The following is a 24,729-nucleotide window of genomic DNA, read 5'->3' on the forward strand; positions in this document are numbered from 1 at the left end:
TCTAACAGAAGGAAAAGGGGGAAACAGCTGGTACAGGGACAGTCTACTGCTGTCTCATAATGGAATAAGAAAACTGTTAGAAAAAATAGAACAGCAGGCCCTGACAGTTGGGTGTGTGCGCCTGAATGTGTGACATTTATGTCTATTATGACAAGTTCTGGGGAAAACTCACCTCACTCAAACTTCCCCCCTCCAAATTAAAATACAGCTGCTCTGGGGAGTTGTTTTTACTGTTTAGCAAAAACAAAGATGAGAAGGGGAACCCTTAAAACATACAGCTCAGAAATATGCCTTAAGTGAGCCATACACAATTTGTAGGAATACTTATTTTCATGACAGGCTGTTCCTTAATCCAATACCTGGACACAGAAGAGGACTTCACGGTGGGGAGTAAGTTGATGGTTTTGAGATTCAAATTTTATTTACAAGTGAATAAGCTCCCCTATAAAGCTTAGTGGAAGTAATCTGCTGGCTCCACAGCCATGTGTAGAAAAGTTCATAGCCCTTTATATAATGATTCTGTTGAGAAAAAAAAATAAGGCCACATGATTTCTTCATGGCACAATTGTGAAACAGAATCCAAAATAAAACCATTTCCGAGAACTCTACAGTCTTCGGTCCAATGTAAAGAGTGACCACGATGTCCCTTACACTCGATGCAGAGCAGAGCGTCTAGTACTCATCCAGAGTGTCTGCTCGGGGAATGGAGAGGCCCCTCTCCTTGAGAGCTTGGACTTTCAGCTTCTCTGCTTCCAGCTTAGTCTGCTGCTCTACTCTTTGTTCTTCCAGGATTTCCTCAATAGACACTTGCTGGAGGGGAGTGTCACTTTCCTTCTCCAGGTCCTGGAAAACAGAGGTGTTTAAACACTTCAATTTGAAAGAGAAAAAGGATGACAGTAGGCTGAATAAATAACTCAGACTGTTTCCCTAAAGGGGGGTGGGGTGGGAAAGGAGTAGGTGGGGTAGAAAGCTGGTACATCTGGTACAGTTAAACTAAAGGGAAAGGAGCCAATATTATATGATTGCAAAGACATCAAATAACCCATCATCTGATAGTTACCTATAATCCATAGGTTCATCCTTAGGCAGACAACAGGATTTCACTGATCGGGTAGGCTCTTCAACAATGAAGATGACACCTTCTTCCCTTATTCTCTCATATGATGTGTTCATGCTTTCTCATAATATCTTCCTTAGAACATCTATGGAAGGCACTATCAGCTTTCCTTCCATTTTTTATTATCTCCAAGACACCACTTTAAGTTGTCTTATATTTTTGCTCATGACTGACCCATTTTTTTCTGGTCATCTATTTCCTTAATAATGGCTGATAGACACATTCCAAATTTTGTTTTTTTGGTAGAACACATTCTAAACAGAAATCTTCTAAAATCTAAGTATGGACACCTTTCTACTGTTCTATTATGGGTCTTTTGTAATTGTAATCATTGTAAATTTAATCACTCTGAGACTAGTTTTTGCAGCTAGAAAACATCACTGGAAGAGGACTGGTCTTAAAAGACATGTGCTTTTGTGGTAGTACATAGTTTGGGATAAGAGAAAGCACCTGGTTTGATGTAGCCCCACTTTCTCCCCTCCCTCCCTAGGCCTAGTTCAGTCACCAGGCATTAGGTGTGGAATTCAGACTTGGATTTCTTCAGTACAGGTTAGACTCATCTCTTTCTACCACTGCAGTTCGTTTTGCTGGAGATGAGCAGTGTTCTTGGGCACCTGGTAAAACATCATCTTGGGAAAGGATCATATGGAAGACCTTTCAGTTTGTACTTTACAGAGGACGTCATCTTTGATACACTAATGATTTGAGTGGCCATATATATATATTTATCTTCTTGTTTAATGCTTCACTTGATGTTCATTAATACTGAGCAGATTGCTGAAGGAAATTCTTTATAGTCCCATTTGTCAAAGATTTGTATGATTTTTTAAAATAAAAAGGCTACATTTTATCCATTCAGCCAAATTTCTTATATATTAAATATCTTAATACAGGGCATTAAATAATACTAATGGGTCTTTTTTTAAAAAAAAAAGTCGGGGGCAGCTAGGTGGCGCAGTGGATAGAGCACTGGCCCTGGAGTCAGGAGTACCTGAGTTTAAATCCAGCCTCAGACACTTAACACTTACTAGCTGTGTGACCCTGGGCAAGTCACTTAACCCCAATTGCCTCACTAAAAAAAAAAAAAAAGTCTAAGATTCTGACTCTTCTTTGTGCATCTGGGAAGAAGATTATAACTTTGGTTTTGGAGGTATTCCCAGTCTATGGTTGAATATCCAAAATTCCCTTAATGGTCTGAGGTTTTCAGAAGGTATAATTAGGTTAGTTTAAATTCTAAATCATTCCTTCTGAAACCTATATATTACATTTTCCTAAGGAAATTTAAGTTAATATGTGTTAGCACTATTTCTTCTCTTCTGCTCATTTCTACTTGAGATGTCCTCATATATTTTCTCATGAAAGAACTGATGAATTACTAGAAGACTAGAACTGCTTCATGTATGCAAAAGGCACACATTAATTTTTTTCCTAAATTTGAAGGGCTTTGGGGGGTATGAAGTAAATATATTTACAAAGATCAACATGTGCCAATACATTTATCTGAATCACTTCTAAAATGTATTCTTTTTTTTTTAATAAAGTATTAAAATGTATTCTTTTCATAGTCTGGATGACAAGACTCAATGAGGTAATAATCCCTTAACAAACCAACCCGTCCAAGAATATTTTTGGAGTCGGCTTAGCCTCTTGCTGAACATATCTGTTTGCAAATATTTCAGAAAGGGAGGGGAACGCACACAGCTACTCTGAATGTTGAACACACTAACTAGATACTAATTCCAGTGTCTCACAGCACTTAGGGTGGTGGTATATGTTATCAGGGGTGGGAATCTCATTTAAAATATTAAAAGATATTAAGATAGCAGAAGCCAATTCCATAAGTGATCTCATCTTAGGAAAAAAAGTGAGAAGGTATCAAAATATCGATTCCCACTCATATCCAAAAATAGTTCTGCTATGCCAGTATGCTATATGGCTGAAAATGTTGATGTGACCAGTAGCCCCCTTCCCTACAGTATAATTCTCCTTTGGCTACCATCTATAACAGCTAGATGGGAATAATCATGTTCCTGGCTCTATATTGGGCCTCCTGATTTGCCTGTCCAACATGTTTATCTAGTTGATACATTCATGTTGCTGTTGTTTTCTTGCAATCAAAAGGCTACGCCACATTTTGTTTAATGCCACATTATTTAAGATCAAGTACTCTAGTGGCCCTGAAGAATTATTTAGTGATTGCTTGTGATCATTTATAAAATCTTCATGATTCTGGATATGTCCTTAACTCTCTTTTGGATTATCACACAAAGTCTTCAAGCAAAAGTTACCCCATAGTGGCATGACATCATCCTTAATCTTTGTTTCTCTTGTTACAGTATTACTAAAAGCCTTCTGTAGTACACAGATAATAAGTTCAAGCACTTGAAATTTCTTTCATAAAGACGAGGTTATCATTTTACAAAATTTATTCGAGCCTCATTCTATCTCCTCAGGCTTCTAGAGCATTTTCAGTGCCTGTTCTAGTAGATTTACTTCCATAAAACCATAGAATAGCATTTCATGCCAGGTCAGGTACAATGCTATTTAACAATAAGGCCTAGGTTTAAATGGGGCAGCTAGGTGGTGTAGTGAATAGAGGGCCAAGAAGACCTGAGTTCAAATTCAGCCTCAGAACCTTCCTAGCTGTGTGACCCTGGGCAAGTCACTTAGCCCTCAGTTTTCTCATCTGTAAATAAGCTGGAGAAGGAAACGGCAAACCACTCCAGTATCTTTGTCAAGAAAACTCCAAGTGGGGTCATGAAGAGTTGGACACAACTGAACAATAACAACAACAGGTTTAAAAGCAAAGTTAACTGCAATCATCTTACCAACATTAATAACTACTTTAGAATCACAACATAACAGTTTGGATGGGATTGATTTAATGCCTTTATTCTACAGCATTCCCCTGGCTGAAGGCCCAGAGAGGCAAGTGCCTGGGCCAACATCACATGCTCAGACAGCCATGAGCTGAACCAGGTCCTCTGATTCCAATCCAGTGCTCTTTTCACTGTACTGGGGTATCTCCATTAAACAACTCCCTGGTTCTAAGTTGAGCAGCTCAATGAAGTGAAAATGAAAATATTTATACATTACTGGAAAGACCTGGAACCCAACTAACATGGGCACCTGGTTCAATCATAGCTCTTTACTTACTATTTCTCCAAGGAGGACCACATTTTCTCCTCGGACAACAAAAATCCCTCGAGGAATATCGCCATATTTTTTGCCCACATGAATGCGTTCCACAGTCTGGTGTAACACTAAATTAGCTAGAAGCATGTCACGGGAGAGAGGGAGAGAGAGAGAGAGATTGATTTAGTTTTAAGTTCCTGAGTACAAGTGTGCAAAGCCATTTATTACACATATTCTGAGGTAAGCCTGTTTAAATTAGAAGAGATTCAAATAAGGATATTTCCAGGTGTGCCCTGTGGAAGTATATAGTATTAAGGTTTCAACTGGGTTATAAAAATTAAGAATTAAGCTCCTGGTCTCCAAGGCTTAATAAGAGAAGACTTAATCAATTTCAGGGAAGAGATCCTATGATGCTTAGCTTAAGAGAACATCCTGTTAATGCAATAAAGGGCATGTCCTTAGTTCTTGGAAAGAGAGAGTCAAAGCCTGTAGGGAAATATAAATGCACCTCAGCAGTGGGATGTCAATTCCTTAAGAGCAGGTATTATTTCATTGTTGTCTTTGTATCCCCTGTTCCTAGCATAGTATGTGTTTAATTAAGGTTTATTTAATCAAACTGAAATGTCATCAAACTATAGCTTTAAATCATTTTCTCACATTAGCAACTTAGATGACCAATTGTGGGCTGTTACAATTAGGTCCTCATTTCCCATCCAGCTTGCTCTCATTTTGGACTACTATGGTTTCACCATGCCCCCAGGAACCTCAGAGCTAGGAAATTTCATTATCCTGCTGGATGGAATCAGCCTTGATATTAGTACTTCCTCACTACCATCTGGCACTGACAGGAAGGGTGAGCCATGAATTAATTCCTCAACCTCCATTTAAGGAGGGGGCACAATACAGAAGCCATTTTCTACCTAGCTGCACTCATTTTGGGTATGTTGGCCACTCCACCACTCCCTCCCCAATTTTTCTACCCCCTCCTTCTTTTGTGAGTCTTCCCTCATTAGATTGTACGCTCCTTGAGGGTAAGGACTGTCCTTCTTTTCCTATCTATATCCCAGCACTTAACATAGTGCCTAGCACAAAACAGGTGCTCAACTTTTTCCTTATTGATAATGTGTTTTGAGGTAGTTTGCTATTCAGTTGATTTTTGTACTCAATGAGGTTAATCCAACCTTATTTCGTGACTTATCATCCTGACAAGGTAAAGGGCCATGCTGTAGGATCACAGTGGAATCACAGGATCTGTGCATAACCTTTGCTTGTTCACTGCATCTCACTACCATCATCAAACTACCATGTCTGCCACATGGCTTATCAACCAAGAAATTCACCTTCTAACCATTTCATTCCACAACTTTTAACTCATAAGGGTAAAGCTTATTGAAATACTCAATACTAGGTCTTTAACATCAGAAGACTTTGAGATACAAATAAATACGCCTTATTTCATATTACTGTTCTCTATGTTCCAACATCATTACACCAAAACTGGGTTCTCATAGCCTGGTGCGTCTTTGATCCTGTTACTCTCTGAGCCTGAATTGCCACAGAATCATAGATTTGGGGCTGGAAGAGATATTTGAGTCAGTAAGTTTTAAAGAAAGTGAAGAAAACTAAGATGGAGGTGGGGGAGAGAGAACATTCTAGGCATAGGGGGCAGATTATGTCAAAGGCATGGGAACAGAGGATGCAGAACTGCAGGTAGACCAGTACAGATGGATCATAGAATATGTGGAAGACTGTCAAGTATAAGACAACCAGAAAAGTAGGAAGGAGCCAGGTTATGAAGGGCTTTAAATGACAAGCAGAGGAGTTAATATTTGATCCTGTAAGTAATAGAAAACCAATGGAGCTTAATGAGGAAGGAGGTAACATGGTTAGATCTACAATTTAGAAGAATTACCTTGAAAGTTGAGTGGAAAATGGACTGGATGGGGAGACCATTGAGATGGCTATAATAATAGTCTGGGCAAGAAGGCATGAGCTGTGGTTGTGTGAGTATAGGTGGGGACTTGAATGAGAGATGTTGTGAAGGTAGAAACAGCAAGATTTGACAATGGGTAGATTGGACATGTGGGGTAAGCAACAGTAAGGAGCTGAACATGACACTGAGGTTGCAGGATGTGTTTGGGAGGGGTCTGATAATAATTAGGAAATTGGGATGAGAGGAACGTTTTGGGGTAAAGAGAATGAATTCTATTTTGGATATATTAAGGGTTTTTGGGATATATTAAGTTTGAGAAGTCCAAAAGGCAGCTGGTAATACAAGACTGGCTCAGGAGAATGACTAGGCCTGATTATGTATATTTGCATAGAGATGGTAATAGAACTCTTGGGAATTGATGAGATCACCAAATGAGATAGTTATGGGGAGAAAAGGGTCCAGGGCAGAGCCTTAAGGGATACTCAATGTTAGTGGGTAACAAAAACCTAGGGAGAAAAGAGTATCAAGGAAGAAGCAATCAATAGTGTTGTAGCCAAATATATTAAGAAAGATGAGCATTGAGAAAAGGTCCTTAGATTCGGCAATTAAGAGATCATTGGTAACTTGGGGAAAACAGTTGCAATTGGTCAGAAACCAGATTGAAAAGGGATTAGGAGAGTCAGAGAGAGAACTGGAGGAACTTACAGAAGCCAGCTTTCACAAGGATATTAGCCTTGAAGGGAACAGAGATATAATAGGACTAGCACCAGTGAGGATGGTAGGATCAAGTGAGGGCTTTTTTTTTTTTTTTTGGTGGGGCAATGAAGGTTAAGTGACTTGCCCAGGGTCACACAGCTGGTAAGTGTCAAGTGTCTGAGGCCGGATTTGAACTCAGGTGCTCCTGAATACAGGGCCGGTGCTTTATCCACTGTGCCACCTAGCTGCCCCCAAGTGAAGGGTTTTTAAGGACAGGGGAGACATGGACATTTTGAAAGCAGAGAGAAGGAGCCAACAGATGTGGAGAGATTAAGACAAAATGGAAACGACAGTGGATGCAATTTGTTGAAGAAGATGGGATGGGATGGGATCAAGCCTGAATCTGGAGAGGTTAGTTTTAGCAAGAAGAGTCACTTTTTCCTGGTGGTGAACAAGGACATAGTGAGGGAAACAGTCTGAATAAAGTCAGATGAGGAGGAAAGAAAGGAAAGCTTTAAGCAAATGCTCAACGATTCCAATGAAGTATGAGGCAAGTTTCTCAGCCGAAATGATGAAAGGAGGGGAAATCTTGAGGAGAGGAGGATTGGAACAGTAGATGTGAAGAGTGGGATAGTGAATTAATCGAGGAAGAATGGAACATTGACATGGCTGCAGTGAGGGCCAAGATAACACATCTGCAGTGAACCCAGATCACTCACTTACATGAATTCCTTTAGGAAGCATCAACAGGTATGCTAAAGTCCTCTACTAGTATGAGGAAAGGAGAGAAGGATTTCAAGTCAGGCACTGAACTCACTGAAGAAGGAAAGAGAACATCTTGCAGGTCAAAAGCCATCTTTTGGGTGATAAAAATCTAGATAGTATGAACCTCAGAAGATAAGTTGGTTAGTGATGGTGACAGAGGGAAAGCCTGGAAGTGGTACTGGTTGAGAAGGAGAATTTTGACTCCCTCACCAGGAACATCGAGTAGGTGGGAATATGAGAGAAAGCATAGCCTGTGCTGGAAAGATGTGGAGACAAGCAATGTCATCTGGAGGGAGTCTTCACATCAACTAATGCAGCCCCTTCATCTTACATAAGGAATCTTTGGACTAGAAGGGCGAAGGGATCTACTTAAAGTCACACAGATATAGCAGGGCCAATGTCTGAACTGAAGTCTTCTGACTTCAAATATCCCCATATTGCTTCTTTTCTCCTTCACACCCACCTCTCTCTTTACCTCCTAAATTCCTAACCTACCCTTTTATAGTCCCACTGAAAGGCCACCTCCTCCAAAATGCCTTTTTTAATTCCTCTGGTAGATAATAATCTTTCTGCTCAGGTCTTGTCTAGTAGTTTGGTTTTTAACTTTCTGATGCACTTATGTAATTGTGTGTTATAGATATTTGTGCATCTTATCCCCTTTCTACCTGTAAAATCCATGGAGCCAGGAACTTATCTAAATTTTACTTTCCTAGCACAAGCATGATGATCTGTACACAACTCAATGAAAGCTTATTGTGTGTGGGGGGGGGTACATGTGGGGGGGTTGTTTCTAATTAGAATAGTTTTGTAGCAACAGTCTAGCCATCAAACTCTATTAAGTGCTTATTGTCACAGTTTTGTAGTAAAAATTTAAGTGATGCATACACATATGCAGTATTTGAAGTATAAATTTAGGGTTTCTGAACAAAAAGCTTTATAAATAGCCCCCAACCCTTTCAGTTGTCAAAATAAAGACCTACATCAGTAGGGGGTGAATTCTTTCAGTGCAGGGACTGCTTGGGTAGTTATAGCAATATCTATGTGCTAAGAAACAACTGGTGTAGGGACTTACACTGATATTTAGCTCCACCTAATGGGAAATGGAAAAACAAATCAGAACTTAGTGAAAATGAATCCTGATAATCAAGCTTGTGTGTCTCCATGTATATAGATGCACACATATAGTATTTTTTAACCTAGTCATATTTAAAGAAGAACAATGCATAAACTGCTGACTTAAAAAAACCCCAAAACATGTTTCAGTTGAAGGGGAAGAAAAGAGTATAAAGACATTTATAAAACAAAGTTACTCATAAAAGGAAATAGTGGAAAGGACTGAAAAATACAATCAATGAAAAATTGTTGTATACAGTTTTTAAGTTCAAGATCCTAATACATACCAAATTGATCAATGCTTCGCAAATAGCCTATAAGGGTCCTACCATCTCGAAGGAGCACCAAATGTTTCTCTGAAAAAGAGGATTTTTAAAATGATGACCAATCGTTCCATAGACCTTGCAGTGGTACAATAGCACATAAGTTGGGGAAAATTCTTTAGATGCCCCAAGCAAGCTCTAAAATGGGCTATTTCCTCAAATTTTCATGGCTAAGTTCAATGAAGAAGTCCAATCAGGATGTGGGCATTATAAACTATCTCAATAGTATAAAAGCAATATAGTTTAGTAGGAAAAGCACTGTATTGACAATCAGGGGATTTGAGATCTAGTTTTGGCTCTGCCACAAACTTACCATGTCCTTATGGAACTTAGCTTTTCTGTGACTCAGGTTTTGATATTTATAAAATAAGGATGCTGAACTAAGTCTCTCAAAGGTCCTTTCAGTTCTAAAATGCCATTCTATTCCATAAAGTTTTTCTTAATTATTTTTAAAATATTACTGCCATTTCCCACTATATATCTCTAGTCTTTGCAAATATGTGATGGTAAAACCATGAAAGAAGCAGATAGGTGGCTCAGTGGATAAAGCACTGTGACTGGAGTCAGGAAGACCCAAATTCATATCCCTCCTCTGACACATACTAGCTGTATGACCCTGGATAAGTCACTTAACCTATGTCTGCCTTAAACCACAGGAGAAGGAAATGGCAAACCACTCTAGTAGCTTTAACAAGAAAACCCATGGACACTACTGGTGTGCTATGTATGATCTAGGGGGTCATGAAGATTCAGATATGACTGGACAACAAAAAAGGATGAAACTAGTGTTGATGTGGGATGAGAGACCCCAATGCTTCCCCCAGGAATCCTTGAACTTTCCAGGGGGAGGAGCACCTCAGGAAAGTCTCCCACTTCAGGAATAGGTGTTGCTAAGTACAACCCTGGTATTCTGATAAGCAACACCAAGGTCTGCAAGATGATATGCAGGATATGGATGGATGTTACATATCCTACAGATACCCTATTATTCAAAGATCCCCTCCCAGTTACCTTGCCCTTCTCTCCCCTTTGTTTGGTAAACATACCAAAGACCAGGTTTTCCCTCAATCAAGCAGGACAGTGTTACTTAGTGATCTCTCCTTGGGTCATATATTCCTCTCTCCTAATAAATCTTTTTATTTTACAAGCTACATAGATGAGCCTTCAATTCTTTGGATGAGCTAGCCCCCCCCCCCAGGTTGCAATTCCCCCCAGAGTGGGATCTTAAAATTAAGGCTAAAATTTGAATCTCACAGTGATGGGGCTTCAGCTTCTTCATCTGTAAAATGTAGTGGTTTCTCTACAAGGTTTCTAAGAGTGCTTTCCAAACGTTCATTCAATCATTGCAAAATGTGTGTTTTTCTAAAATGGCCCTCAGGCAACATAAAAGAGTGGATTAAAGTTGGTTAATCAGACACCATCTGAATTATATAAACTGACAGTGGCTACACCTGTTTAAAACTATGTCTAATTAGGACAGGTAACCAGAATAAATCTAAGATTAAAAAGTTAAAGTGAAAGTAAAGCATGAGGAGAAATTAGCATCTAAAAGCTTTGGAGAAAGGACTATCTAACAAAACTATAATTAGCCTGACTTAGAAAAGCACTGAATTAAACAAAAACAGGGATAAAAAAGAACTTAATAGTTAATACTAAAACCATTGTAAAATAACAGAAAAAGACGGCTTAATTATGAAACAGGCATTAGAAGTAATTCAGTCAAAAAAAAAAAGAAGTAATTCAGCATCTATAAAATCTTTAAAAAGCAGCAATATGGGGGCAGCTAGGTGGCGCAGTGGATAGAGCACCGGCCCTGGAGTCAGGAGTACCTGAGTTCAAATCCGGCCTCAGACACTTAACACTTACTAGCTGTGTGACCCTGGGCAAGTCACTTAACCCCAATTGCCTCACTTAAAAAAAAAAAAAGCAGCAATATGGGCATGTGGAAACCACTTCAATTGTACTTGAAAATTCTGACATTTATTTAACACTTTATGCTTATACATGTATTATATATATGCTCTTATCTGATTTTATATTAAAATTGGTTGATCAAATGAGCTCAAATTTCATTAACCCCATTTGATAAAAAAGGAGTTGATTCTCAGTTCTCTCAGGTGATTTGCCCAAGGTCACAACATAACCAATTAAATGACTGACCTGGAATTGGAAACCAGGTACAGCATCCAAATCCAGGGATCTTTCTAGCATACCAAGCTGACTTGAGAGATTTTTAGAGGTTTCCTGTACTTCTTTTGGGAAAGCTCACTAAGGGCTAGCTATTACTTTGTCCCATCAGAATTTCCTAGAAATCTGCATCTCAAATGCAATGGAAAAAGGCTTCTTTATTCCTACACTAAGTATGTTGTATGTTTTTCATGGAGTTTTCAAATTTCCCTCCTATTATCAACCCTAATTTCACCTGGCTCTCTTCTCTTGTCTGGGTCTAGTGTCCTAACTCCGCTTGGGGGAAGTTATGATCTAAGTGTCTATTTGTTAAATCCAAAGGCCTTTCCTCAGTTTTACTACTTGACCTCTGTCACTGTGGACCACAAGGTCCTCCTGGACACTCTTCCACTGGTTCTCTCCTGGCCTCTCTGCTCTTGCTGGATTCTCCTTTGGTTCAGTAAATGTGGGCATCCTCCAAAGCTCTGCCCTTGGCCACATTCTTTCTATTCTTTCCCTCGGAGAACTCATCAGCTCCTTTGTGTTTAATTATCATATCTACGCAGGTAACTGCCAAATCTCTATGCTCATCTCTAATATTGCTCCTGAACTTCAGTATGGTATTACCAACTGCCTGCTAGACAGCTCCACTTGGATGCTACTTGCAGGCATCTCACAGCAAACATGACTAAAATAGAACTCATAATTATCCTCAAATCCATCCAGGCATTCTGCTAGGTGTGATACAAGGACATGTTTCTTAATGAAATCCTGAAGGAACCTAGATGTTGGTGGTGGGGAAATAATGTATACATATATACACTCTGTGTATATCTGTATATACTTAAAAACATATATGTGCATACATACATATATTACATTGGAGGCACAAAAAGCTGTAGGCAAACTGGAAAGGCCTCATGTGGGGCTTGAATAAAGCTTTGAAGGAAGCTAGGGATTCTGAGGGCGTGCATGCTAGGCATAGGGAAGTGCCTAAGCAAAGGCAGAGGCAGGAAATGGACTGTAGTATATGAGCAAAGGCAAGTAGGTTAGTATGGCTAGAATACAGCACATGTGAAGGAGGTAATATTTAAAACTTCTTGAACAGGGGATTAACAAGGGGAAGATCTGTATTTTAGGGATATCAATTTGGCAGCTAGGTGGAAGATGGAGATATCAGAGGAAAAAAAGACTAATTAGATGGCTGCTGTCTAGATGAAAGGTGATGTGGGCCTGAATCAGGGTGACAGCCGTGAGAGATGTCATAGAAACAGAACTGATAAGATTTGGAAGTGAGGGAAAGTTAGGAGCTGAGGATGACTCAGTGTTTGCACATTTAGGTGACAGGAAGGATAGTGATGCCCTTGATAGAAATAGAGAAGTTCTGAGAAAGGTGAGTATGGGAAGGAAAGATAATGAGTTCAGTTTTGAATATGCTGAATTTGAGATGCCTAAGGGATATCCAGTTGGAAATGTCTAAGAGACAGCTGGTGATGTGGGATTGGAGCTCAGCAGAAAAACTAGGGATGTATATATAGATCTGTGAGACATCTGCATAGAGATAACTGAATACACTGAAAAGCTGAGGAGAATACTAAAAGTATAACTAGAGGGTCCAGGATACAGTCTATGAAAAGGCAGGATATGGATGATGATATAGCAAAACAGATAAAGTTGACAGAAAGGTAGGAGAACAAATAGAGAGCAGTGTCATGAAAACCCAGAGGAGAAAAAATGGTCTGTCAAAAAGGATGATGACTAAGAAAAGGCCACTAGATTTAGCAATTAAAAGATCACTGGTAACTTTGTAGAGGACAGACTTGATTGAGGTAGGAAGCTAAACTGCAAAAGGGCTTAATAAGTGTGTGTGTGTGTGTGTGTGTGTGTGTGTTGGGGGGGGAGGTATAGACAGTGTTTTCCAGGAATTTGGCTGTGAAAGAGAATGTACATATAAAATGATAGTGTGAAGGGATTCTACCTCTATTTCTCTCATTTTACACAGCCATTATGTAGTGTCCCCTAGACTACATGAATAACCTAATTGGTGCAGTCTGTCCTTTTTCAATTGTCCTCCAGCATAGCTGCCAAATAGATATTCCAGAAGCACAGCTCTGAACATGTTACACTCCACTCCCCAATAAAACATTTGAGCAGACCCCTAATGGCCTTTTGCATAAAATATAGAATCGTCAGTTTGACATTTAAGGACCCCCACGATCTGGTTTTTAAGACACTTCCAGTCACATTACTTATCTTCATGGACTTTCTGTTCCATTCAAACTGGTCCTAAAGTGTTCCTGTTACACTGCCCTCTCTTGCCACTGTGACTTTACAGAAGAGATCATACAGTTCAGGTACCACCTCCTATTCCAGACCTGCTGATCTCTCCTCCCCCTTAATTCCCTTAACCTCTTGAAATTACTTTGCTAATTGTCTTTCGGCCCATTTGGGCTAAGATAAAATTTAGCATATATACTTTGCATTTAGCTGTGTACATGTAGCCCCTTAGTAGAACATAAATTCCAAAGATGTCTGTTTGCTGAATTGAAATGGGGGGGAGGGGGAACAGGAAGATAAGTCTGCAACAACTTCCAGAACAGTCGGCCTCATTTCCCTAGAAAACCACACTGTATGCCTCGTTTCAGTCATTTACCGTGAATCTTTACTATTGGACCAAATTGTCTGAGCTTAGGGACTGCTCCTATGCCCAATGCCTAGCACACACCTCACTATTTCTCCAAAGTTTCTTGGTTTTTATCAGAGGCCAATCTTTCCACTTCACCCCATGCTCCTTTAAGTTTAGTCTTTACTAAACTCTTCCAGAGTTGCCATGACCTAAATGATCCACCACCTGGGCCAAGCTTCTGGTGATAAAGACTCGCAAATGGTAGGCACTTAATGAAGGTTCAATTCAGTAAAAATCACCTCTGTGGAGAGTGGTCAGAGGTTGAAAGGCGGTTTCGGAGTCTCTGAATGACCTCCATCGCCTTCTTCAGATAAAAGGGCGGAAAAAGAAACCCTGCGTGACTCCGGAATGCCTAAAACCCCTGGGCAGAGGGTGTCTCTGCCGCTCATGCTGTCCCATCCCGAGAGCCGGGGCTACGGCCTGGCGACGCGTCCCGGCCTCAGCCCTGTGCCCTACCCGAGCCCGAGGGAGTGAGCCGACCGAAGAGGGAAGGGGGACTGGTCCGGTGGCCACTCACTGTCAATGTCCTCGATGAGGCTGGCGGTACCCGGCATATAGTTCATCTTGAACCGGGAGGGGGAGGCTGGGCTGGGGCGCGGTGGGGAGGGGAGGGGCGGACCTGCCGCGTCCTGCTCCTCCCGCCGCTTCAGCCTCCTCAGCGGGGCCGGTAGCGGCAGGTCCACTGCGGCTACAGCCGCGGAAGGGCCACCGGAAGTCCCTCCCTACCTATGCCCACTTCCGGTATCACGTGGCTCCCATTCTCGGGGATGGTTGTACGGCGCAGGCCCCTGAGAAAGGAGCTAGGGGAGAGATGTAACTAGGACCACACTAGATAGCGGGGAACGCGTCTTTTCCCCCTTTAGGCTGAGGAAGAACGTGCGTATTCCCCTTCTTTGCTCCCCCATCAATTTACGACGATTGACCCAAACTAGCACAGACCTAACTAGCCCTACTCTTCCGTCTCTTTGGTCGGCGTGTGGACCACGAGCTCTACTCTCGCGGGGGGAGGAGCCAGAGCGGCGATTGGCTGCTTTTGCCCCGCCCCCTTTCCCCAGGCTAGTTCCTCGCCTTCAGCGGGCGCCTGCGCAGTGGGCTTGGGGTGGGGGGAGCGGGAAGTGCGGCGGGATAGCGGAGCTAATGTCTACCTTGAGGAGATCGGGCTATGGCCCCAGCGATGGCCCGGGCTACAGCCGCTACTATAGTGCTGGGCCCGGACCCGGACCTAGCATTGGAGACGTGCCACCTCCTGGGCCTCCCGCGTCATCGCGGCCCGAACCGCCTCCCCCTCCTGGGCCCTGGAGGATGCGCGGAGGCGGCCCGGTGGAGGCTGTGTGGCCCGGGGAAGGCAGCGGCGCCTGCGGAGCCTGCGGAGGTGGCGGAGGCTACTACTCCGGTGGAGCCGCTTGGCCAGACCCGTGCCGGGCCGGAGGCCACCAGGTAATCCCCGGTCTGGTCATCCCCTGGGGTCACCGGGGTCGTCCGTGTGCGGGGAGGGTTGATGTGGAGGGGACCCCGAGACTGGTCCCTGGCGGGGGGCGGGGGTGAGGCCCGGGGGTCGCGTAGCGGAGCCCGAGGACGCCAAGGTGAATCACTGTTTGAGGGTTTGTAACGGATCCTAGCTTCATTAAGCCTCCTCTTTCTAGAGGGTGGGAGGAAGGACAAGGTTTGTGGCCTGGGTGGTGATGTCTCACCGAGCAGGGATTGGGGGAAAAGCAATCTTAAATAATAATAATAATAAAATCATGAATTGTTTTATCGCAGCCTTCCACTTTGCACAAATTCCCGAGCTAACAGTGAGGTTGCCCAGGGGAGACATCGGAAGACGGGGGTGGGGGGGTCTGGGATGAACCCCAGGCTGTGCCCACACAGCTGGTAGAATTTGCTCCCCACCACTCGGCATAGGCCTTTTCCACCCCCTCCCCCTTTCGCTGCCCCTCCCCTGAAGGCGGTGACGAATTTGTTGCCAGCTTTCACTCAGCAGCCCCTCCTATATGTTGGGACCTTCGGTGGTGGCATCTGGGTCTTTTAATATGCCAAGCTGCCATTGGGGAGGCTATCAACTATTTTTTTTTAACTACCCACCTACCCGTAAGCTCAAAGCGTGCATCTTGGTCGACGACTAGTGCTGTGTCTGAGGGTCATCACTGCAGCATCTCTGTTCACTTTTCATTCATCTGCTCATCGTCCGCTTTGCAACCTCCTGGTTAGACGTTTTTATTTAAACCCTTCTGCCTCTTAGGTAGGTAAAGGCCCTGCATTATTTGTTGGTTGGGTTTAGGAACAGCTTTGATTTGATTGTTTGATTGTTTAAAGGATTCATCTCTTACTATCGTGGTTTCATCGATAGGATTGTGTGTGTGTGTGTGTGTGTGTGTGTGTGTTCGTTCGTTTGTTCGTTCATTGGGGCTAGAGGATGGTCAGAGAACTTGGTCTTGACTTACTCTTTCAAGATAGAGTTTAGGAATTGGAAATTTTATGTTCTCAGGGATCGCTTCAGTTTAATGGCTAGCACCTTGCCAAGTAGGAGGTGGCCTGTTAAATTCTTCTTAAAGGATTGCTTAGCTTGTGGGAAAGTGGGAGACAGGGGGGATGTGTTCAAATAAGAGTAGGCCTGGAGGAACCATCCTTATTACACAGCATTTTGACTGATTGAGTCACCCACGAATTCTTCAGACTTGATGTGACCAGCAGATGGAACCTCTATCTAGGCTTTGGATTTTATGTCTGTACTCCTTAGAGCTGGACCAAAATCAGTGTCCCTTAAGGGAGAATGGAGAATTCTACCATCTTTCACCAAGTTGGCTCTTTTGTTTCTTTAATAGATAACTTTTTGTTTTAACATGTCTGACTTAATTGATTTGGGAATTTTCTCAATGGTTGAAATGGCAACCCATCTGTGCTTTCTTGTCCTGTGCAGTTCTTTTCCATGTTCTTCCATAGATCCTACCAAAGGATCCACCCAACTTGCTGGAAGCCTTCCTCTAGGTTTCCATTGATTTTTTTTTTTTGTTTTTGGTATACTGGTTGGATGGTAAAGCTATCCATCTGTAATTCTTTCATCTAGCCTCATGACCAGTCCACCTCCTTTTCTCAGTATACATTTCTTCAGTGATGTCCCTCATATCACTTCTAGAACACAGATCATCATTGGGAATAGGCATGAATACAACCCAAGAAATTGGCTTGTTGAAAGGATTAACAAACCATACAGAAGTTCCCTGTGGATGTTTGTCGATAATCAAAGAGGTTTGAGGACTAAAAGAAGAGATAGTTAGTTGACCATTGCTCCCAGTACTGGGCTTGGGAGGGAACATTCTGTTATGAATTTCTTTCCATACAGATTGGTTTTATTTTTAAACTTACTGACTGAAACTGACAGCAAGGTAAAACAACAACAAAAAATAGAAGTAAAAAAAAAATCAGATCAATGAAAAAGCATTTATTAAGTGCGAGGTGCTGGAGACATAAAGACAACTGTCTTTGCCCTCACTGAGCTTACAGTTTTTTTAGGAGAAACAAGATTGTGTGTGTGTACACAAAATCAATATGAAGTAAATACAAGGTAATTGCAAGGGAGTGGAAGAGGAGGTAATAGCAACACGAAAGGAGATGGGGGCTACAGGAGTGCATTACAGGTGCAAAGGCCAAAAAGCAGAAAATGGAATGTCACTTGTGAGGGATAATGAGAGGCTAGTTTGGCTGGACCCAAGAAGATTCAAAGGTGAGTAATGTGTAGTAACTCTGGAAAGGTGGACAGGGGAGCCTGCATTTTATTTTAGAGCTGGTTGAGCTTCTTCAGCATTTGAATGGGGGGGGAGACCTGTGCTTCAGGAATACCACTTTAACAGCTATTTGGAGGGTGGTTTAGAAGGGGGAAAAATTGGCAAAGAGACCAATTAGGAGGTTCTTATTGTGCTGATGAGAGAAGTGTTTTAGGAACAGATCTACAAGAGTCAATTTTTATTAATTTAACATTCTAAATGTCATCTACTGCAGAGAGAAATGTTCAAACTGACATAGTCCCTCCACAGTTGGACTTCTCTTCCCCTGCCAACACAATTTGAAGGAATCTTGGACTAGGGTCACAACATTCAAATATAGTCTTGGGGTCAGCATTCCAGAATAAAACTTGTTTGTCCTTCCTTCTGGAAGAAGACCATGGGGGGCAGCTAGGTGGCTCAGTGGATAGAGCACCGGCGCTGGATTCAGGAGGACCTGAGTTCAAATGAGGCCTCAGACACTTAACACTAGGTGTGTGACCCTGGGGAAGTCACCTAACCCCATTTGCCTCACCAAAAAAAAAAAAAAGAAAGAAAGAAAAGAAGACCATGATATTGGGGTGATGTCATATGAATTGTATAAGTGAAGCAAGCTGTGCAAGGTCATCTAGCCTCACTCTCCTCCAGAGCTGTCTGGGTCCAGTGACAAGAGATATACATCAGGACAACTGGAGATGACCTCCAATGTTTAAGGCAGTGGGTGTTAAATGACTTGCCCAGGATCACAAAGCTAGTGTTAAGTGTCAGAGACTGGATTTGAACTTGGTTCTCCTGACTCTAGGGCCAGAACAATACTCAATCTACTTGAACTACTGGATTTCTTTCTTGACCTCCCCTCTCTAGGATTAAAAGAGCTTCCTCTTTCTTTTATCTTTGTTGTTTGTTTGTTTTGGGGGTAGGGGGCAATGAGGGTTAAGTGACTTTCCCAGCTACTAAGTTTCAAGTGTCTGAGGCTGGATTTGAACTCGGGTCCTCCTGAATCCAGAGCTGGTGCTTTTATCCCTCTTGCTTTTATCTTAAATTTTTTTCCTTTCCCACGCTTTCCATCTTCTGGCTTTTACTGAAACCTGGTTCTCTTCTAATGACACAGCTTTCCTGATTACCATTTCTAGCAGTGGTTACACTTTCACTCATATCACAAATCATCTGTTGAGGTGAGGGAATTGAAGTACTCCTTGCCAATTATTTCCCCATGTTCTCCCTCTGTTACCATCACTCTCCTCCTTTGAAGTTCTTTTTTACCTCCAAACAAGATTCTGGTAGCTGTCATTTGCTGATCTCCAGGAAACTTCTCCTTTCCTCAATGAGTTCTGTGCTTGGCTCAGTTTTTCTCTGCATCCCACCTTCTAGAGGGCCTCAATCTACACATTGATGTTCCTTCAAATACCTTAATCTCCTACTTCCTCAATTTACTCTTTTCCTAGGAACTACTACTCACAAAGTCATGCCTTGAACTTTCACACACATACACACAAGGTCATACCCTTGAACTTGCTGTCACCTACACATGGCTCACTGCCTTGTTCATGACCTCTGAAATTCCCTTATCTGATCAATCTCTAGCCAGGTCACCACTCCTGCTTTTCAACTCCAGACCCTCTTCTTTGTCCTCCCCCGACCTCTTCCCCTGTGCTTTATCTCTAAGGCTACATATACATCTTTTCTTCATTTTGATCCTTTGGCGAACCAGTTCAACTCTACATCTTCTTCATTCAAGACCCCTCCCTCCCCTCTAGTCCATCTCCCATCTTGCCCTGTTATCTCAGCCTTGGATTACTAACACCATTTGCTGCTGTCTCTAATAAATACTCGGGTGCTCCTGAACAAAGCTGGAGAAAATCATTTAAGTGTGCTAATTGGGTTCATTATACATTTGTTATGTAATCTCAGTTGGGCCCTCAGTGCAGCAAGGCGATCCTTTTACACCTTCTTAATTGACTCAGCTTTTCCTTGCTCTTTCAGCTGAGAACTTTGCCTCTTATTTCAACTGAAAAAATTGAGGCCATTAACCAAATGTTCCCTTTTCTTTCCTCCTCATCTTACATCACCCGCCCTATCTCATATGAAGAAGTAGCCCTTTTTGCTTAGGCAACACCGTCTATCTGCACAGATGATCTCATTCTTTCCCATTTTTTCCCAGTAGATTGCCCCCACCCCTACATCATCCCTACTCTCACTAATTTTCCATTGCTCCATTTCTACCAGCTGCTTCCCTACATCTCCATACCCCCCCCCCTCCATCTTACTATCTGTTTTCTCTTAAAGCTGGATCTTCATTCAGGTCATCCTCACTAAATATGGGTATTCCTCAGGGCTCTGTCCTGGGTGGTTTATACTATTTCACTTGGTGATCACATCAGCTTCTAAGGATTCAGTTATTTCTGTGCTGATGCTTCTCATATCTATTTGTCTAGTTCTAACCTTCAGCCTTGCATTTCCAACTGTCCTCCCCTTCTCATAAGTTTATTGGTGCTGAAGGGCACAATCATCCTCATAAACTAGGTGTCATCTTCCACTCTTCTATCTCTTTCACCATCCGTATCCAAACTATTGCTAAATCCTGTCCATTTTCCTTACATCTGTCATATACATGAACTCCCTCCTCTTCTCTGACACTGCCACCATCTTGGTGCAGACCTACATCATCTCATGCCTGGACTATTAAAAATAGCCTGCTGGTTGGTCTCCTTGCCTCTCAGAAATTCTCTCCAGCCCATCCTCCACTCATTGTATCAAAGCCCTTTGAAATCTGGCCTCTTTTTTATACGTTATTCCCTTACAGGTGCTTTGCTGTCTAGTGACATTTCCTTGCTGTAAGGTATTCCATCTTTCAGCTCCATAGATTTTCACTGGCTGTCTCCCATGCCTACAATTCTCTTCCACATCTCTGCCATCAGACTTCCCTGGCTTCCTTCAAGTCCCAACTAAAATTCCATCTTCCACAATAAGCATTTCCCTATTTCTCTGTTCATCTTTCCCATTTATTATATATGTGTGTATACATATGTATGTATGTATACACACATATCTTGTTTCTACATAGTTCTTTTCATGTCTTCCCCATTAGAATGCACTCCTTGAAAGTAAGAACTGTCACCACATTTTTTTCCATTCTTTGTATCGCCAGTGTTTAGCACAGTACTGGCACAGAGTAAGTTAGCTTCTTGACTTGACTTGTACATTAATTGCTTCCTGAAGATAATCCAAAGAGCAAACAAGGTGATGAAGGGAATCTAAATAAAGGCTTCTTAAACTTTTTTCACTCTCTACTCCTGTATATAGGTGTATAAAATAGGTATACATAACCTTTTACTGTTGCTAAATTTTTCTTGACCCCACATTCAGTTACAAGACCCTATATGGGGTCACAAGTCACGGTTTAAGGAGCTTTGATCCAAATCGTGTCATATGAAGGATTGTTGAAGGAACTGGATATATTTAGCTTGGAGAATTGAAGACTTAGAAGTAGATGGGGGGGGGGGGCAGCTAGGAGGTGAAGTGGATAAAGCGTTGGCCCTGGAGTCAGGAGGACCTGAGTTCAAATCTGGCCTCAGACACTTGACACTTACTAGCTGTGTGACCCTGGGCAAGTCACTTAACCCTCATTGTCCCTCAAAACAAACAAACAAATAAACAAACAAAAACAATTAGGTGGACATTATTACCTGCTGTCTTCAAATAGCTCAAGGATTAGCATGTAGAAGAGGGATTATTACTATTGTTATATTAATTTATTTGCCCCAAAAGGGCAAAATTAGGATGAATGGGTTGAAGTTATACAGGCACAGATTTTGGTTCAATTTAAGAGCTTCCTAATAATTATAGCTATGAAATGAATTGCTTACATAGGTAGTGAGTTCACTGGAGACTTTGAAATGGAGGCTTGATAATTTATCATTGATAGACCTATGGTGAGTATGAGTTGGGTCAACCTGAAAATTAATGAAAACAATATAACAAAATTAAGGTTTTCGATGGGGCAGAGAAGTTACAACAGCATATTAGATGCTAACAGTACCCAAAGAGTGAAGCTGGAAACAGTTTATATAGGGTACAAAGACTGAGAGTGAAGGGACTTCTTCCTTGGGGAGGGTTTTACCATATAAATTTTTTTATATAATAAGCTAAGAAGAGGAGATTACCTTTGGGGGGTGGTGGTTAAGGATTGAATAGTTTCATAAAGTAAGCTGTTTAACATAATAAGCAAATGTACATAAAGAAAGCTTGGGACTCCCAGAAGGGGAGATCTACAAAATAATCAGAGAATGAAATTGACAAAGTTTGGTCTGTCCCAGGCAATTCACTGGCCTGGGAATAAAAGCTAGATGAAGTATGTCAGTTCTCAGTCAATTGTTTTCAATTTGGGGTTGGAATCCCTTTCAGCTCAAACAAAGATTCTGTGATTGTGCACTCCACTTTTAGTAAAGACTACCACATTCTTATGACATTTTATGATAAATAGTAAACAAATAAACTTGTACCTCTTTCTCTTATGGTCTTAGTGATGCAGAATCACTGGCTACCTAGGTGAAAACCCTCCTGTATCATGCCCAGCCCTCTTATCCCTCTTATATATCTTATCCCTGTCTAATTCTGAAATCTATCAAGCTGTGTCTTTCCCTCCAGTATGCCTTATGGATCCCCCTCTGCTCCCCCTTTTATTTTTATCAGATTTCCTTTCATGTTAGACCTTTTCCTTACACACTTCTGTTTCCTGCTAATTGCAGAAATTTGGTTCATTCCAGAAAATACTTCATCCTGGTCACCCTTTTTCTATAAGGTATGCTTTGTCTTGAATCAGATTCAATTGATATTGCTTTTTGACACATTGGGACCAGAGGAGTACACTTTGTCTCGCTCTTTGTTTCTAAAACATCTCTCATTTTAGGTTCACCCCTTTAGATAAGGTAACCTCCTTAGCCAAAAAGTCATTGGTCACCACCATTCTGAATATGTGTAGTTTCCCTGTTAGTATATAAACTCCTTGGGGGCAGGGACTCTTTTCTTTTCTTTTCTTTTCTTTTCTTTTCTTTTCTTTTCTTTTCTTTTCTTTTCTTTTCTTTTCTTTTTTCTCTTCTCTTCTCTTCTCTTCTCTTCTCTTCTCTTCTCTTCTCTTCTCTTCTCTTCTCTTCTCTTCTCTTCTCTTCTCTTCTCGTGTGTATGTGTGTGTGGGGGGCATTTACCTACTGGCCCCCCATGTCATTCTAACTCCTTTCTCAAGGATTTCTTTTTCTGGCTTAGTTTTTTTTTCCTTTTTTCCACCCCAACTGCTGCCTGAATAAGTATTACTACTTCTGTCCCTTTTAAGTAACCCTCCCCCCAATCCACCTCCTCAGCTCCATTGATCTTTGCCCCTTACCTCTGCCATTCATCAGAATGGTGATCAAACCATAAGTATTCTACTTTCATGATCAAGAACTCAAAATTCTAACCACAGCCTCCTGTCTTTCCCCGGGCCTCACTCCTAGGCGGTTTTTTATCTTCACCATGACCTGCCACAGTCAGGTTTATCCCTTAGGATTCTCCCAGGCCATCAACCTTGCTCAGGGCTCAGGCTTCACTTTTTTTCCTTCTTTGTCTTCATCTTATACTTAATCAGTTTAGTTCTACAGTGAACTCAATTCTCATCCTTTGCCCTCTTGTCTTATAACTTATGCCTTGCCTTATACCATGCCACCCCACTTCTCTCCATCCATTCACCTTGGCCACTTCTACTTAAATGCTCCTGAAGAGTATTAGGGGGAAATCTCATAAATGTTTTTAAAAGTATTTTCCAGTTACATGTAAAGATGGTTTTCAACATTTGTTTTTATGAGATTTTGAGTTCCAAATTTTTCTTCTCCCTTCTCTCTCCCCTCCCCAAGACAGAAAGCAATCTGATGGAGGTTATATATGAAAAATCACATTAAATATATTTCTGCATTAGTCATGTTGTGAAAGAATCAGAACAAAAGGGGAAAACCTTAAAAAAGAAAAAAACAATATTCTACAGTTTTTTCTGGATGTGGAGAGCATTTTCCATCATGAGTCCTTTCTTTAGGCTTGTCTTGGATCATTGTATTTCTGAGAAGAGCCAAGTCTATTACTGTTGATCCTCACACCATATTGCTGTTATTGTGTACAAATGTTCTTTTGGTTCTGCTCACATCATTCAGCATCAGTCCACTTAAGTCTTTCCAGGTTTCTCTGAAATCTGCCTGCTCATCCTTCCTTATAGTACATTCCATTCCATTCCATTCCATTCATATACCACAACTTGTTCATCTGTTCCCCAATTGATAGCTATTCCCTTGATTTCCAGTTCTTTGCCACTACAAAGAGAGCTGCTATAAATATTTTTGTATATGTGGGTCTTTTTCCCTCTTCTATGATTTCTTTGGGATACAGACCTAGCAGTGGTACCACTGGTTCAAAGGGTATGAACACTCCCATAGCCCATTGGGCATAGTTCCAAATTGCTCTCCAGAATGGTTGGATCAGTTCAAAACTCCACCAACAATGCATTAGTGTTCCAGTTTTTCCACAGCTTCTCCAACATTTATTATTTTTCTTTTTTGTCAATATTATCCAATCTGATAAGTGTGAAGTTGGTACCTCAGAGTTGTTCTCATAACTGTTCTAAAACACCTTTTTAAAAAGCATTTTTAAAAATTTTTAATGGTGAATTTAACAAATACCAAACAAAATGATGATTGCCATGTGTAGTAGAATAGCAAAAGGTTTGGACCTGAAACTAACTGCACATGTCTTGTGTATAGCTTACTTTTTTTTTTTTTTTTGGTGAGGCAATTGGGGTTGACTTAAGTAAGCCCCTTTTCTTTTAAAATATATACGGGGTGGGGGGCAGCTAGGTGGCACAGTGGATAGAACCACTGGCCCTGGAATCAGGAGGACCTGAGTTCAAATCTGGCCTCAGACACTTGACACTTACTAGCTGTGTGACCCTGGGCAAAGTCACTTAACCCTCATGGCATTGTAGTTAATCATTGCATTGTTCTTAAGGTTTTTAGAGTTGT

General features: G+C 41.5%; 2 protein-coding genes across 3 annotated transcripts in view; one reads left to right on the forward strand and one right to left on the reverse strand.

Moving 5' to 3' along the window:
- Positions 1–399: 399 nt before the first annotated feature.
- LSM1 (LSM1 homolog, mRNA degradation associated) lies at positions 400–14,640 on the reverse strand. 2 transcript variants are annotated; one of them, XM_043983846.1, is made up of 4 exons: positions 14,452–14,640; positions 9,047–9,115; positions 4,274–4,389; positions 400–843 (listed from the first exon to the last, which is right to left on the reverse strand). In XM_043983846.1, exons 1-4 carry the CDS (start codon positions 14,495–14,497, stop codon positions 673–675), a joined length of 402 nt encoding a protein of 133 aa, XP_043839781.1. In that variant the 5' UTR covers positions 14,498–14,640; the 3' UTR covers positions 400–672. The 2 variants fall into 2 exon arrangements, with proteins under 2 accessions (XP_043839781.1, XP_043839782.1); XM_043983847.1 differs by lacking the exon at positions 9,047–9,115.
- A 299-nt stretch (positions 14,641–14,939) lies between these two features.
- The window catches only part of BAG4 (BAG cochaperone 4), a 29,488-nt gene continuing 19,698 nt past the window's right edge, over positions 14,940–24,729 (forward strand). The window contains exon 1 of the mRNA XM_043983845.1: positions 14,940–15,371. Coding sequence (XP_043839780.1) covers positions 15,072–15,371 — 300 coding nt within the window. The 5' untranslated portion in view covers positions 14,940–15,071. The remainder of the gene's footprint in view (positions 15,372–24,729) is intronic.

Source organism: Dromiciops gliroides, chromosome 2 (assembly GCF_019393635.1).
Source record: "Dromiciops gliroides isolate mDroGli1 chromosome 2, mDroGli1.pri, whole genome shotgun sequence".
NCBI lineage: Eukaryota > Metazoa > Chordata > Mammalia > Microbiotheria > Microbiotheriidae > Dromiciops > Dromiciops gliroides.

Coding starts and splice junctions, on each gene's coding strand:
- LSM1 (XM_043983846.1), bottom strand. CDS start 14,497: ATGAACTATATGCCGGGTACCGCCAGCCTCATCGAGGACATTGACA. Junction 9,116..14,451: donor CCTCATCGAGGACATTGACA/GTGAGTGGCCAC, acceptor CCTCTTTTTCAG/AGAAACATTTGGTGCTCCTT. Junction 4,390..9,046: donor GCGAAGCATTGATCAATTTG/GTATGTATTAGG, acceptor ACATGCTTCTAG/CTAATTTAGTGTTACACCAG.